This window comes from Caretta caretta, chromosome 3 (assembly GCF_965140235.1).
Source record: "Caretta caretta isolate rCarCar2 chromosome 3, rCarCar1.hap1, whole genome shotgun sequence".
Classification (NCBI taxonomy): domain Eukaryota; kingdom Metazoa; phylum Chordata; order Testudines; family Cheloniidae; genus Caretta; species Caretta caretta.
In genome coordinates this window covers 161,420,045-161,437,238 of record NC_134208.1, presented here as the reverse complement: position 1 = coordinate 161,437,238, position 17,194 = coordinate 161,420,045, and the positions used below count along the sequence as shown (strand labels likewise).

General features: G+C 42.3%; 1 protein-coding gene across 2 annotated transcripts in view; it reads right to left on the bottom strand.

The window, feature by feature from the left end:
* The window catches only part of AIDA (axin interactor, dorsalization associated), a 49,466-nt gene that overhangs the window by 17,639 nt on the left and 14,633 nt on the right, over window positions 1–17,194 (bottom strand). For both annotated transcript variants that reach the window (XM_048843266.2, XM_048843265.2), the window contains 3 exons: window positions 16,895–16,964; window positions 9,654–9,707; window positions 8,414–8,468 (listed from right to left, as the gene is read on the bottom strand). In XM_048843266.2, the coding sequence (XP_048699223.1) occupies window positions 8,414–8,468; window positions 9,654–9,707; window positions 16,895–16,964 (179 nt within the window). The remainder of the gene's footprint in view (window positions 1–8,413; window positions 8,469–9,653; window positions 9,708–16,894; window positions 16,965–17,194) is intronic.

Here is a 17,194-nt window from a genome sequence, read left to right as displayed (position 1 = left end):
GCGCTCCTCCGGGACAATTCAGATCACAAAGACCAGGATGAATCATGAGAGCTCAGACAAGCATTCTCTGTGAAGGGACCCAGCTCTGGGACAAACTTCCAGAGGAGACCCAGGGAACCCCAAGTCTGACCCTGTCAGGGTTCCCTCCGAACTCTGGGGTACAGATGTGGTGACCCGCATGAAAGACCCCCTGAGCTTATTTCTACCAGCTTAGGTTAAAACTTCCCCAAGGCACAAATCTCTTATTGTCCTTGGATGGTATTCACTGCCACCACCAAGTGAGTTAGACAAAGATTCAAGGAAAAGAACCACTTGGAGTTCCTGTTCCCCAAAATATTCCCCCCAAGCCCCTTCACCCTCTTTCCTGGGGAGGCTTGAGAATAAAATATCCTCACCAATTGATACAGTTGAGCACAGACCAAATCGCTGGGTTTTAGGACACTAAAACCAGATTCTTAAAAAAAACCCCAGAACTTTACTATAAAGAAAAAAAAGTAAAAGAAGCACCTCTGTAAAATCAGGATGGAAGGTAATTTTACAGGGTAATCAGATTCAAAACACAGAGGATTCCCCTCTAGGCAAAACTTTAAAGTTACAAAAAAAAAAAAAGGGGGATAAACCTCTCTCTAAGCACAGGGATAATTCACAAGCTAAAACAAAATACATCTGATGAAGTGAGCTGTAGCTCACGAAAGCTTATGCTCAAATAAATTGGTTCGTCTCTAAGGTGCCACAAGTACTCCTTTTCTTTTTTTAAAAGATACTCTAACGCACTTCCTTGCTATTACTTACTATTTCTGTAATTTTAGATGTATCGTTCAGTAGGAGCTGGATTACTTGCTTGGTCTCTCTCTGTCTCCTGAGAGTACACACACAGAGCACAAAAACAAAGATATTCCCCAAATCAAAACGCCTCCCCCACCAGCCCCATTTGAAAATATCTTCTTTCCCCATTGGTCCTTCTGATCAGGTGACAACTAGGTTAATTGAACTGATTAACCCCTTACAGGTAAGGGGATTCTGTACCTCTGGCCAAGAGGGATTTTATATTACTGCATACATAAAGGTGGTTACCCTTCCCTTTATATTTATGACAGACCCTCTTTAGAAACTGGTGAAAAGCCTTCTTTGAGAAAGCCTTTACACCATACGCAGTGCTTAATTTGGCAAGGCTTGCTAGGGCTGGGTCCCAGCACCTCTGGGCTTGGCAGTTCATAGCCCCAGCACCTCTAGCGCTGCATCAGTTATGAATGTAAAACAATTGCTCGAGCGCCGGCACCTCTTTCATTACAAATTAAGCACTGACCATACGTGACACTCACTTCGAATACCCCTTCTATGACACACTAGCCTTTCTCTTTGAAGTCTGCTCACTTATTCACCAATTTGAAAATTCAACCAACCAGTTTCCCAGTCACGGATGTAAGTGAGTGAGGTTCGTCTGTAATTATTCACATTTGCCTGGAATTCTTTTTAAAAGGGATATTCTATGATCACTCAGGACTTGCCCATTTGCAAATTAGGATTAGTATTGCTCCAGCCTTTTTTAGGAGGCCTGGTACTGAACTATTTAAAAACCCCAAACATTTTGCTTTCAATACTAACAGCATAGAGGGCTTTAAAAACATTGTACACCTAAACTTAGGCCCAGAATGAAGTTTTGTAGTATAACATTTTTTCAAAACCTGATAATTGTTTAATACTCTTAAATGTTCAATGAAAATAATTTGGATTTTGTATATTTAACCTGAAACTCTCAATTTTACTGACATTATCTACCTAGGTGAGGATAACTGCCTCATCATCACAGTAGCTGAGTACCTCAGACACTAATGAATTCATCCTAACTCACCCTTGTGAGTAAAGTGGGTATCACCATTTTGCAGATAAGGAACTGAGGAACAGTGAGATTAAGAGATTTGCCCACAGTTCCACAGGGAATCTGTGGCAGGCTAAGAAGTGTACCCAGATCTCTGGAGCCTCACTCCAGTGCCTTAATCCCTGAAAGGTCAGTAAGGGAGATTATAGCTATTGCTTCTTGGAAGCAAAGCAGTTTTTAATAGCACACAAACACTACAAACATTTTGGGTGAGAGACAGAAGAGGTTTTCATGAATTTCAAAATTCCCCTGCAGTGCTGGAAAACATAGCTAAGCAGTAATGTGTATGAGACACTGAAAGTGAAACCATCCAAGCTTAGTGAATTGCAAGAGGGAACACAGCCTAAAGACAGAAAGAAACTTGATCAGACTTTTATATTAACCCAGTATCAGAAAAAAAGTTCACACTTCATTTTTCATGTACAAGCAGCATTAGATTCTTCTCTGTTCTCAGAGAGAAACAAACGTGTTACTATGAATACACAACACTCTGAAAGACTTATTCAGTAATTCACCTTTATTGCCACTGGAGGACAGACAACAGTTATCAGTTGTAAATAGAAAAAAATTATAGCTCTGACAGGATAACAACTTCAGATATTGTAATGTACTATGCTATATGGGTAAAATGTAAGTAAAGTAACTGAAATAAAGTTAGAAACAGCATATGTCTTCACAGGCAAAATGTGTAATTTAATATCTTAAACATGTTTCTCATGACAGAGCCTTTTTAACAAGATACCACAATATTTTCTGTCTTTAAATTAAATTACTACATTTAATTTGTCTGTTCTACATTTCAGGTGAGATTCTTACTTGATGTTGCTCCATTGATTTGAGCTATAGTGATTTACATCAGCTGAAAACTGTGTCAAACACCCACTAATGGTGGGATTTTTGAAAGCATCCAAGGAAGTTAGGAACACAAAGCCCATTGAAAGTGATTTATGCTCCTAACTTTAACAGGCAATTTTGAAAATCGCACTATAAATCTTTTACACAGCATTCTTTTGGACCATTGTAGAATGCTGACGAGGGGATTTTCAAAGACATTCAGCATTGGCCTAACTACTTGCCAATGCTGAATGCATTTGAAAACCTCAGTATTGCTCCATGCTTACAATTAAATGTGCAGATCATGTCACAGCAAACAGATTAACGTACAGATGGCAATAACTTTGTATAATGCTATGCAAGCTTAACAGAAATCCACCAAAATGCACCGTGTCATCTGAGGACCTGATATGTCTGGAGTAATCGGCTTTGCTCATTATTCATTGCTGTAGGTAAAATGTGAGCAGTACGTTCCCCTCCCCTCCCCTGAAGCTCCTTGTGTATTCTTCCCCGCATCCCTCACTTTGAGAGCTTCTGGTTTATAGAATATGCTGAGCAGAAAGCTAAACAAAATATTAATACACTAACTTCACAAGTGATCACACTGACAACAAAAGACTTGAAGGGAGAATACTTGCCCTTTAAGGCCAGAAGGGGAAGTCTGAGAGGCCAGGTTACCCTGTTCCAAGAATTCTGAAGCAGAGGAGGGCCTAGGAAATGGCAGAGGAAGGTGACAGAAGAGAGGATGTGGCCCTGGGGTGATAATGTCTGGGAAAATCCAGATTATTGTTTCTTTACATGTTCGGGATAGGGAGCCTTGTAGCACAGGGTCAGACAAAGCTCCCCTCTCTCAGCCACCCAGGATAAATTCTGCAAAAGAGGTCAACATATAATCTGCCTCTTTCCTTACACAGGGGGACACTCAGGGAAGGACTGTCTGCCTGCTAAGCCTTCCCACTCATGGGAGAAGGGACTGAGGTGGTTTGACCTGGCTGCCAACTGGCAGAGAAAGGCTGGAAGACTGCACCCAACAGAGATGCCTGGGAGGAAAGGACTTTTGCTATGAAGGTTTGTTTGTATTCAGTTTGGTTTTTGAAAAGACTTTGTGGCTGCCTGGGTGGAACCAGCTGAAGGAAATTTAAAGGGGCCAGCTCAGAGAAGCTGCCTGAAGGACTGCAGCCTGCTACAGACGCAAACACTGAAAGTACAATGGAGGTTATAATCAGTAGTTGATAAAACGTTTATTATTTTTGCAAATAGCTCGGAGAAATATATATTTCAGACCACAGTCTAATCCCAAATCTACTGTTGTGAATGCCAGGATGCCAGACAGGGGAGGTGGAGTATCAGAGACCAAAATGTGGCCTTCCATTTCTAAGAATGGCATTTAGGCCCCAATTCAGGAAAGCTCTTTAAAGCATAACTTTAAGCACATGCTTAAGTACTTTCCTCAGTAAGGATGCTTTCCTCAATTAAGGTCTTAATAACCTGTCTCCACTGAAGCACAGGGACTTCAAATGCATTGTGCCCACTGCAAATTGTGCCCATAGAGATGGAGGCAGGATGGCCCAGTGGTCCAGGACTTGAGACCTGAGTTCAATTCCCTGCTCTGCCACAGACTTCATACATGGCCTTGGGCAAGTCACTTAGACTTAGGCACCTATGTCACTTTTCAAAATGAGACTTTGGCACCTAAACGCTGAGCAGAGCAATAGCCAAATATCTTTCCCTATCTCACAATGGTGTTGCAAGGACAAATACATTAAAGATTGTGAGGTGCTCACACACTACAGCAAAGAGAGAGAAACCTCAGCAGGAAAACTTACTTTTATACCCTTCTTGGTCCCAAGGAAATACCCTGAAATATTCAGACTCCATATTTTCATCAGCAAAAGTATGAAAAAGTTCTTTTACTGCCCAAAACAATCATTTAAGTGATGCACAGTCTGATATCTGAGCAGAACGTCAGACAGCCACATGACAATGCACCAGCTCTGCTTAGTCTCATGACAATGACATCACATGATAATAATGAAATATCAGATCGGTCCAGTAGGAGATATGACTGAGAGGCATGTTAGAGTAAGTGGCCTGGGCTTGCTAATTTTCACTCTTTTGGGGAAAAGGAAAAACGTATTTGCTTATGAAGGAAGCGTTAGAAGCTGACTGTCTTGTAGACATTCATGGTACTTTGCATGGCTGCAGATCCTCTGACTTCAAAGACAATGTCTGGTGTTAAGTCAATAGCCAATATTACCAGAAGGAGAATGGAGCAGACAAATTTAGTTTATTTCTGAAATGGAAAAATGACTTCTGAATTGAGAGATAGCAACATTTTGTCTCAGTCATTACTGAAACAGACTTAGGACATAAGGGTTTGAGATTTACCTGACATCATAAAAACATAAGCATGGCCATACTGGGTCAGACCAATGGTCCATCTAGCCCAGTATCTGGTCTTCTGACTTTGGCCTGTGCCAAATGCTGCAGAGGGAAAGAACAGGGCAATTTATTGAGTGGATACATCCTACCATCCAGTCCAAGCCTCTGGCAGTCAAGAGATTTAAGGACACCAGAGCATGTGGTTGCAACCCATTTTGTCTAACAACAACAGATGGACCTATCCTCCATTAACTTATCTAATTCTTTTTGGAACTCATTTATACTTTTGGCAGTCACACTGCCACCTGGCAATGATTTTCGCGAGCAGTCTGTGCATTGTGTGAAGAAATACTTCCTTATGTTTGTTTTAGAACTGCTGACTTAATTTCATTGGGTGACTTCTGGTTCTTGTGTTATGTGAAGAGCTAAATAAAACTCTTTATTCATCTTCTCCACACTATTCATGATTTTATAGACTTCTATCATATCCCTGCTTAGTCATCTAAGTTGAACAGTCTCAGTCTTTTTAATCTCTCCTCATATGAAAGCTTTTCCATACCCCATCTCTGTACTTTTTCCAATTTTTACATATATTTTTTGAGATGGGGCAACCAGAACTGCAAGCAGTATTCAAGGGGTGTACAATGGATTTATATGGTGGCATCATGATATTTTCTGTCTTATTATTTACCCCTTTCCTAATGTTTCCTAAAATTCTGTTAGCTTTTTTGACTGTCATTGCACACTGAGTGGATGTTTTCAGAGAACTATCCACAATGATTCCAAAATCTCTTTATTAAGTGGTAACAGCTAATTTAGACCCCATCATTTGGTATGTATATATAGTTGGAATTATGTTTTTCAACCTGCATTACTTTGCATTTATCAACATTCCATCTGCCATTTTTTTGACCAATTGCCCATTTTTTGAGATCCCCTTGTAAATCTTCACATTCAGCTTCGGACTTAACTATCTTGAGTAATTTTGTATCATCTGCAAAACTTAGTCTTCTCACTGTTCATCCCTTTTCCCCCAAAAAGAATATTTATGAATACATTGACCACCACTGGTACCAGTACAGATCTTTGAGGGATCCCACTATTTACCTCTCTGCCTTCTGAAAACTGACCATTTATTCCTACCCTTTGTTTCCTATATTTTAACCAATTACTGATCCATGAGAGGACCTTCCCTCTTACTCCATGACTGCCCACTTTGCTTAAAGTCTTTGGTGAGGGAACCTTCTCAAAAGGCTTTCTGAAAGTCCAAGTACACTATATCAACAAGATAATGCTTGTGCATGTTTGACAACCCCCTTCAAAGATTTCTAATAGATTAGTGAGACAGGTTTTCCCTTTACAAAAGTTGTGTTGACTCTTCCCCAACACAATGTTCATCTAGGTGTCTGACAATTCTGTTTATTACCAGGCAAACTGTAACTATAGTAAAGTAGTTAGACTTCCTGACCTGTACTTACCAGGATCACCGCTGGAGCATTTGCTAACCACCAGTCAACTAGTACAGAAGCTGATTGAATTGAGAGTTCTGCAATTTCATATCTGAGGTCTTTCAGAATCCTTGGTTGAATATCAAGTCCTGGTGTCTTATTACTGTTTAATTTATCAATTTATTCCAGTATGTCCTCAACTGACACTTCAGTCTAGGACAGTTCCTCAGATTTGCCACCTAAAAAGAATGTCTCAGGTGTGGGAATCTCCCTCACATCCTCTACCGAGAAGACCAATCTAAATAATTCATTTAGCTTCTCTACAACAGATTTGTCTTCCTAGAGTGCTTCTTTAGCACCTCGATCATCCAGTGGCCCCACTGATTGTTTGGCAGGCTTCCTGCTTCTGATGTGCTTAAAGTTTGCTGTTAGAATTTGAAGAGCAACTAGCAGAAGACCCCAAAAAAAAAATTAAATTTTTTTTTGGGCTTGCCTAACTATACTTTTACACTTGACTTGCCATAGTTTATCTTCCTTCTATTTTCCTCAGTAGAATTTGACAATATTACAATACCACCACTAGTGTGTTGGGTAAGAGTTGACTTGGTATCAGAGTATATTCTGAATTATTTGCCGAGGTCTGGTGTATTTGGCACTGTACAGAGAAATACATGTTTCCTGCCCCACTGAGCTTACAACTGTAATACAATACCATTCAAAAAGATACATGCAGGTTGAAGATTCAATTAAGCAGTGTAGAATTTTTAAAATGCTTGTATTCTATACTGCAGTGGTTTTCAAACTGCGGGTCACAACCAAGTACTGGGCCGCAGAATGTAAGGCACTGGGTTGCGGCGGCTCTGGTCAGCACCACCGACTGGGCTGTTAAAAGTCCCATCGGCAGTGCTGCCCAGCTAAGGCAGGCTCATTCCTACTAGTTCTGATACCACACTGCGCCCCATAAATGGCCAGCAGCAGGTCCAGCTCCTGGGAGGGTGGGGGGGCGGCGCCACAGGGCTCCACGCACTGCCCCCGCCCCGAGCACAGGGAAGCCTATGGGAGCTGAGGGGGCGGTCCTGCAGGCGAAAGCCACACGGAGTCGCTTGCATGCCTCCGCCTAGGAGCCGGACCTGCTGCTGGCCACTTCCGGGATGCAGTGTGGTCTGCGGTGCCAGGACAGGCACGAAGCCTGCCTTAGCACCCCCGCTGCGCCACTGACCAGGAGCCGCCCGAGGTAAGCCCGTGCCCCAACCTTGCGCCCCAATCTCCTACCCAGCTCTGATCCCCCCCCACCAAACCCAGAGCCCCTTCCTGCACCACAAACCCCTCATCCTAGAGCCTGCACCCCCAGCCCAGAGCCCCGACCCCCTCCCACACTCCAACCCCCTGCCCTGGCACAGAGCCCCCTCCCATACTCTGAACCTCTCATTCCCAGCCCCAGCCCTCACCCCAACCCTCTGCCCAGCGCTGAGCCCCTCCCACACCACAATTCCCTCATCCCCAGCTCCATTGTGTTGTGGGCATCAAAAATTTTCTTCAACTGGGTCACCAGAAAAAAAAAAATTTGAAAACCATTGCTATACTGGATGGATTCTGCTGTGCTATAATACTATTAGTGACCCTAAAGAGCACTGTCCATTCAAGGGAGGACAAATTCCTAGACTACTGAAGTGTAAGGACTTCCATATATAAATCAGCACTACACTAAAGCCTGGTTATTAAAGAATGTATGTGGTAGCAAACATTTGGAGGAATAACCTTACCAGCATTGCTATCTACCCACATTTAGGCCAGTCAGCATTACTGCGGCTATCAGACTTTCCACTGTAATTATTAAAATCACCCACTTAAAATGTCAGATACTACTTACTTGGTTCTAGCTTCTTCAGATCCTCCAGCTTAAATTCCTCCTGCGACTGCGTGGACTAGATAGTTACAAAGGAAAATAGTATTAGGTTTCATTATGCACCGTCTGTTGCTATTTCAGAATGGGCATGCAGGATTGTTCCAGCTTTTAAATCAAAACCTTATAGTCTTAACACATATTGTACACTAGACTCTGTTTAAAGTCACAAAAAGCAAACAGAGCTTATATTTTAAAATTTTAAAAGCAAGATTTTTCTGCTATAATTTTGACAAAGGCCAGAGCTACTTTACCGGCAAGACTGAGTTTGAGGAATTTCTTATAGACCAAATCATATTTAACACACACAGTCCATAAAACATCATGAAGTACATCCCCTGCCTGTATTTTTTGTGACTGTAACTATTAATTATTGTTTCATAAGCAGCCAGGATAATAGAAGGGGATTTTAAATAACTTGCTCATTAGCCACTGAAAGGGGTGGAAAGGTATAGAAAATATAAGCCAAGGTCAAAATCCATGAAGAAACATCTTAAATTGATTTCTACAAGACCTTATTTAGAATAATGGAAGAAACAAAACCCACACCACAGCTCAGAGCCTAAATTCATTTTCTGTCACCTCGTCTCCCATTTTTAGAAGTCCCTCTCACCTCCTTTTTAAAGTTAACTGTCTTCCCTCCGCCCCCCAAAATTTGTATGAGGACATGAATCTATGCAGAGTGAAAATTGCTGAAGTGCTTCCTTGAGGTCTAGGAGGGACAGCGTGAAAACAGCTAGGCTTGTGTGAAGTTCACTCCAGGGCTATTTCTGCTCTTGTCTGTACAGCCTCTGTGCAAACCACCAGCACTGTCAGTTTCTGTGGAAGGAATCTAAAGTGACAAGGAACAGGAAGCCTGCAGTTTCGCCCCATTGAAGCAAATGCCCCGAAGTATTCAGAGGCTTTCAAGCAACTACCTGGTGGTGGAAGTCCCAGCATTCAAAGAGATCGCTAACTTTGTCAGCCAGAAATCATGTCTACATGTGGAAAGCCTTACACATTACCTATTTCCCCACTTCATTCCACTGAAACTTAACAGAGAGGAACAGAAACATTTAACATTAGAAGCAAAGTCACTTTCCCGATGGCACAAATCAGATTTCCATACAGAATTGTCTTCCCATGTTTTTGATTGACACTCATTAAAACGCAAAAGAAAAAAAGAGCAGAACAGGATATGGCAGGGGAATACATTAAGTTACTACACCTGCAAAGCTGCACTCCGCAATTCTAGGCATGTTGCAATTTTAGCTATGGTTTTCTGTAAGGAAGAGAAGGAAATTACTTCATTTGTTTGCCAATTAAAGCTGCACGCAAGAAAACAGCCCCCTTCTTTAAAACAAGCTTACAAACACTTCTTCACACCCCCAAAAATTTGATTACACAGAAATATTAACAGATTAACATCAAACATTCTTTTAATATTTGCATCGAGAAACAATATATACAAGCCAGAGAGATTGAAAGTGGAATGGACAATATTACATAACCATTGGCAATTGAACTCCTTCCACATAGCTCATTGGTACAAATGTGTCAGTGAATGAACTGCAGACTGGGGCACTGCCTCCCATAAATTGGTTATAAACCTGATGATTACTCTGGGAGTGATGGGGGACATGTCGGAGAATAAGATCAATTACTTTGAGAATGTGAAATTACTTGTTCTCATTTGCCCTTCCAGGAAACATTTGTAGATTCCCCCCCGAATCGATTACAAAACTAAATGAGGACCTGATCCAGAGATGTATACTGATCACCCTTCAGTGGAAGTTGTGGATGCTCAGAATCTCTCAGAAGCAGGCCCTATTGTACCTTAAGCATAGGTTTGTTTTTGTTTTGCTGTGTGTGTTGTGGGGAAGAATAGAAGAGGACTCCCTTGAACAACAAAACAACAACTTACTGGTCCATATAATTGTAACAGCTGACATATTCTAGGAATAGCAGTCCCTATGAATTCAAAGCAGGTCTTGTAAAACTTTTTAGGCTACTTAAACTCTGTGAAACGGGTTAACAATTTCACCCAAATAGAGAGAACTCTTCAGTTAAAGCTTGTTAGCCATGTAAGATTGCCATTGATCAAGGGTAGGTTGTAATTTCTCCCTTCATATACAGAAGTGATGCGCGAGATGCTGCAGTGAGATTACCGCAGGTGGATTCCCTAAAAGACCTCAGTTCATCTAGTTGTGGAGGAGAGAGCCGGAGCCCTAGACAAGACTAGATAAGTCTTTCAATAATTACATCTCTCATAAAGGCCTTTCAAAGTGGACAGCTAGAGAAATAAAGAACATTAGAAGGCTTACAAGCAATGATGCAGATCATCTCCAGTGCCACCAGTATAAAAGCTTTCAGGAAGAACGAAGCTTCCAATCAGGTAGGCGCTAATAATCAAGACTACCCATTAGAAGCATTTTGCTGCAATGGCTACAGTTTTGAAAGTCACAAGATTATTCAGCACCTAGAAGAAAATGTCTTGGTGATGATGGGGACAAACTAACTAGCAATAGGTTAACAAAAGATAGACAGAAAAGTGCAATATGGCCGATAGGACAAAAATGGTGACTATGATAAAGCTATAGAGAAAAGCAAGTTAAATACAATGGGTGATAAAGTTTCTCGGGTGAAAGTCCAATAAATGCATCTGTTATTGCCCAGTTTAAAAAAAAAAAAAAAAAAAAAAAAAGAGTTTGGGTTCCTGATGTAGCAATTCTACTACCTAAAAATAGAAAAGAGGCTGATCTACTACTGAGTCCAACAGTGTTTAGGTCAATTCCCAAGCCATGCATGTCAGCCAAAAACCAATACCTACTGTACAGTGATCCTGCCTTCTTTTTTTTTTTAAATATTACCTCATGAGATGGTGCTGATCTAGGCATAGCTTCCTTGTAGTTTATACTATGTTCTGTTCTATACTACACAGGTTCTTATACCATGCTTAGCACTGTAGTATCTGAGCGCTTTCCAGCAGTACACTAAACAATGTGCCTAACACAGTGGTCCCCAAACTTTTGAGGGTTGTGCCCGCACCAGAGCCAGGAGTTGGGCCATGGCTCTGGGGGAAGGAGCTGGGAGTGGGGGGAACAGGATAAGGGGACCGAAGCTGGGGGTGGATCTGGGACCGGGAGTGGGAGCAAGGAGCCGAACTGGGGGAGGAAGCAGAGCCTTAGCCAGGTTGTGTTGGAGGCTGGAAGCCGGGTGCGAAGCCATGCTAAAGGTTGGGGGCAGGACCAGGCACGGGGCCGGGACTATGGCTGGGAGGCGCTCCCTCCCTGACGCCCATGGGGGCTGACCTGGGCCCTGCCCCCCGAACATTCCTGGGGTGGGCCCTACTGTTTGGGAACCTCTGGCCTAACATCTGTCACGTGTTTGTTCTCTTCTCTCCCTGGCAGAGAAGTGTGTGCAGTGGAGTGTTATGTTTTGGAGTTTTTTGTTTATAACATATATACAAACACATTGCTATGTGTTTACATTAGAGAAGGCAAAAATCAAAGAAGCATGCCTTGCACTTCCACTGGAAGTTGGTGAGGTTTGCGATGGTCCTTCATTCTTATGGGAGTTCATTCCAGTCTTGGGCTGGACCCTGAGAAAGCCCTGTCTATTTTGTGCTTGAATGACATCTGCCTCATGTTAGAGGGTAAACAGATTGGAAAACTATGCTTCTCTGGCCTCAACCAATACACATTAGAAATCATGTACATCCTGCTCTGGAGTACGCTCAAATACCTTAGAGTTAAAAAGATTGAGTACCATGTTCCACACATTCAGTTTAATGCATGGCCTCGTCTTGCGGTCAGGGTTGGGAAGGGGGTGGGGGAAATCAAAGATAGTAGGGCTACAGATGTAGCATGCTCAACCCCCAGGAGGGAATGTCTGGTACTCTCTCTAGTCAGTTAAGCAGCAGCACTGGGAGTTCTTTATTGTTGAAAATGGGAAAGAGGCTGTCCACAAATATAGGACCTCCCCTGAAGTGATGGAGAAAGACAGAGGACTCCTCAGAGCTCCCCTAGGGAGGCAGAATCTCTACATATAAAATGTAATTCTAATATTAGTGCAAAGGAGCAGTGAGCATGCCAACTGAGTGTTAAGAAAATACAAAAGATAGTCTCTAGAATCATAATCTGTTCTGAGAGCAATTGCTCTTCCAATTAGCAAGAGGATTGGTACACTAAGAATCTCCAGCACTGTGTGATGTAGGCAAGACTTGTAAACATAATTTAACTTCTGCTCTTCCTCGGTCTCTCACACACAGTATTGAGCCTGAGATAGAAACGAGGTCTTCAGAAATGCTACTTCGTTTCTTCCCCCTCCCCCACCCTCACTGACATGCTTAGCAGACCCCATCCTGAAGTTAGATTCTAACAGCTGCCTGGACTAACCAGCTAACTCCTTGCAGTGGTGCAAATGAAACTTTGCAAAGTGTGTCGTTAGGCTCTTGGGAGTTGAAGAATGATAACACAGCATTAGGTACAGATTAACTTTGGAGAGATTTGGAGTTTAAAATAGAAAAGAACAGGTTTTATATGGAATCTATTGAATTATGGCAAGATACCAGCAGCCATTATTCATAACTATTTTTAAGGGACCACACCCAACCCGAAAGTACAAAATGCAGCTAAACACTATCGTTTTCAGCTGCAACTATCCCATGCAGAGGCTCCTTTTACAGCAACGAAAACACTTAATATCTTATTAGCAGTACTGAAGCTGTAAAAAACTCTGCTAGTTAGAGCTGTTAAAGATCCAGTTTCAATGTAAACTAGTGTTTAGAAGAGAAAAAGTCAGTTGATCTAGTAGTCAAGGCTTCCTCTGTACTGTTGTGTGAGTAATGACTGTGCTAACTGTAATGCAGTTTGAGATGTTTGCATAAATAGAGAGCCTAAGCGAAGTTTGGTTTTCAAGAAAGGTCCAAGTTGTTAGCAGACCAGTAGTTTAAGGAGACATGCTAAGATTATACAGCTGTGCAAGTGTTTCAGCAAGTTATCAGCACACAAAAAAATAAGATTTTTTTCAACACTGCATAAAGCCAAGAATAATTTTTAAAAAGGCTCATGCAAGCACTTTTTAGTCAGAAACTTGAAAGGTCACATGCATTGTGTGGAGATCTGGATGAAAACAACTAACACCCTGTGCAGAAGGGCAGGCTGACAGACATAGCCAAAGCTAAGGAGATCAATTAATGTAATAAGAACAGCCACACTGGGTCAAACTAAAGGTTTCCGACAGTGGCCAATGCCAAGTGCCCCAGAGGGAACGAACAGAACAGGTAATCATCAAGTGATTCATTCCCTGTCGCCCATTCCCAGCTTCTGGCAAACAGAGGCTAGGGACACCATCCCTGCCCCTTCGGGCTAATAGCCATTGATGGACCTATCCTCTAGGAATGTATCTAGTTCTTTTTTTAACCCTATTATAGTCTTGGCCTTCGCAACATCCTCTGGCAAGGAATTCCACAGATTGACTGTGTGTTGTGTGAAAAAATACTTCCTTTTGTTTGTTTTAAACCTGCTGCCTACTAATTTCATTTGGTGACCCCTAGTTCTTGTGTTAGGAGGAGGAGTAAGTAACACTTCCTTATTTACTTTCTCCACACCAGTCATGATTTTATAGACCTCTATCATATCCCTGCTTAGCTGTCTCTTTTTTGAAGCTGAAAAGTTCCAGTCTTATTAATCTCTCCTCATACGGAAGCTGTTCCATAGCCCTAATCTTTTTTGTTGCCCTTTTCTGAACCTTTTCCAGTTGCAATATATCTTTTTTTGAGATGGGGCAACCACATCTGCCCAAAAGATGTGGGCATACCATGAATTTATACAGAGGCAATATGATATTTTCTGTCATCTTATCTATCCCTTTTTCTTAATGATTCCCAACATTCTGTTCACTTTTTTGACTGCCGCTGTACACTGAGTGGATGTTTTCAGAGAACTATCCAGAATGACTCCAAGATCTCTTTCTCGCGTGGTCACAGCTCTCTCATCATTTAGACTCCATCATGCATAGTTGGTTCAGGGGGGTGTGTGTATATATAGCTGGTATGTATAGTATGTATATATGTATAGTAATAAGCTATGCTTGATCACTATAGGTATGTCTGCAATGCAAAGAAAGGTGTGATCTTAATGTGAGTTAGCTTGTTAGCTAACTCACAATAAAATAGCAGAAGACAACAACTCTGCTCTTAACTCAGGTTAGCAGTTCAATAGGCTTTTACTCAAGCTGCTAACCCAAGTTAAAAGCAAAGTTGCTGTGTCTTCACTGCTATTTTAACCTGAGTTACAACCCCCTGCCCTTTTGTTTTGCTTTGTTCTTTTGCAATGTAGACATACCCTAACCAAGTAGAAATCTACTTGGATCCCGGCCAATGGGAGTGCAGAGCCGGCGCTCAGGATGGGGCAGCGCATGGAACCCCATGGCTCCCCCACCTAGGAGCTGGACCTGCTGGCCGCTTGTGTGGTGCAGCACAGTGCCAGGACACGTAGGGACTAGCTTGCCTTAGCCCCTTAGCACTGCCAACTGGATTTTTAACAGCCCTGTCAGCAGTGCTGATCAGTGCCGCCAGGGTCCCTTTTCAACAGAGTGTTTCGGTTAAAAACCAGGCCCTAAAGAGAGATGCTCCACAGGGAGCAGCCTTCCCCTCCCCATGACACACACACCCTTATCTGGGGCAAGGCACTATCCACAAAGTTCAAAGAACCCAGCTTTGCGATCATCTTGAAACAATGAAGTTCATATTGATACACAGCATAAAGGACAGCATGCTGTTAATCACAGCCTGCCATAAGTGAGATTAACACCACCTGCTAACAAACCACACCTTCCAACAATGGGTGGGGGAGTGGAATATACAATCAAAATTGGTGGGAAGGGGGAAGTGAAACTATAACAAAAGACTAAACTATCTGCAATGACAACAGAAGCCATCAAAGAATCAAAATTTTCTGACTTACCAAAGAGATCTCCTTAGTCCATGGGTTCTTGTTTGGGGGGGGGGGGGGGGAAGAGCAGGAAGATGATGGTCACAATCCCCATGAGGGCCCAAGACAAGTTAAGGTGGGGGGGGGGGGGCGGCTCATGAACATGCTCTCTTTATGACTAAATGAAGGGGAGAAGAGTCCTAAAGCTTTTTTGTTTTAATACGTGGTATGGAAAAGGTTGAGAACCACTGTCCTAGCATGTGTCTCCGTGTAGTAACTAAAGGCAAATGTGGACATTTTAAAATGGCAGCATATTCATTTCTCAGATTTTTTTATCCACCTTGAAGTTCAGTCCACAGCAGATCATAAAGCATCTCTTACTAGGTTCTTTTTCTCTAATCCACACATAATTCTGTAACTTGTATATTGAATTGAGTTGTGTACTAGAAAATTCCATTCCCAAATAAGCTATTGCTCCCATAAACAATACCTGTAATCACAAGTCTTCTCCACATGGCCATCACTCCTAATAAAACCCTGTCCCTTCACAAAATATCACAAGGGTAGCAAAGTCACGTGTATTACCAACAGCAGGGTGTGGGAAGTTAATTATACTGAATACACATCACTAAAATTGGTTTTCAGTGCTGAGAAAGTCTGTTGGAGTTTCCATTTTTAACAAACCCCCTTCCAGAATTACACTAACATGATGCTAACAAAATACAACACAACACACACCAAATACACACTACAATCTTGTTCAGTCGAAAGCATGTGAAGACTCTTGATCAGTGGTTCTCAACCAGGGGTCCGGGACTCCCCTGGGGGGCCACGAGCACGTTTCAGGGGGTCTATTAAGCAGGGCCAGCATTGACTTGCCGCATGGGTCTGAAGCCCAGGGCCGCAAGCCTTGCCACCCAGGGCTAAAGCCTGAGCAACTTAGCTTCATGGGGCCCCCCGTTGCATGGAGCCCTGGACAGCAGTCCTGCTTGCTACCCACTAACGCTCGTCCTGGCTTTTATATGCAGAAAAACAGTTGTGGCACAAGTGGGCCATGGAGTTTTTAATAGCATGTTCGGAGGGCCTGAGAAAGAAAGTTTGAGAACCCCTGCTATAGAAGACTTTGGCAGTCCCACTTCCCATCAGGTGTTACATGTTAATTTAACATCCTCCCCCACACACTAGACACATCTGCAGTTCAACACATTTTACATTTGGACTTTACAAAATTAAATTAATTCTTTGCCAAAGTTCTATACGTAATTTATCAAAAGGTCACCCAAAAAGAAAAACTCTGGTTATGAAGGATTCTGGCCAGATTGTAAGACATGACTACTGCACATCAGAATATCTGTCACATCTAATGACAAACATTTCAGCCATGCTATTCTCTGTTTTCACAGTACTTTATACTTCAAGAGAGAAGAAAAACAGAGAGCTCAGTCCTCTGAGACACTGAGAGCCTTCAAGAGGACTCAGGTGACCAGGATCTTGCAGGATCAAGCCCCCATGGACTGAACGAACAGTAACATACCTTTTGATCTTCTGTGAACTCTGAGTTGTTGTGTTGAGACTGGGCTTCTTTCTGTAGGTGTCTTGCTAATCTGGATGGGGAAAGGGTGGAGAGGAGTATCAAATATTTTCTGTAGATTGGGAACAACATACTGAATCCCATGGTGCTGTTTTCAGAAAACATGTTAGCTAGAAGTTTTGTAGACTGTTGTGCTTGCATATTCCTAATATTAAAAACCCTTAGACTGTGGACATTGTACTGGAAAACACATGATCACACCAGACAATTAAACAAGACTTACAGGTGATCTACAAAAAGGTA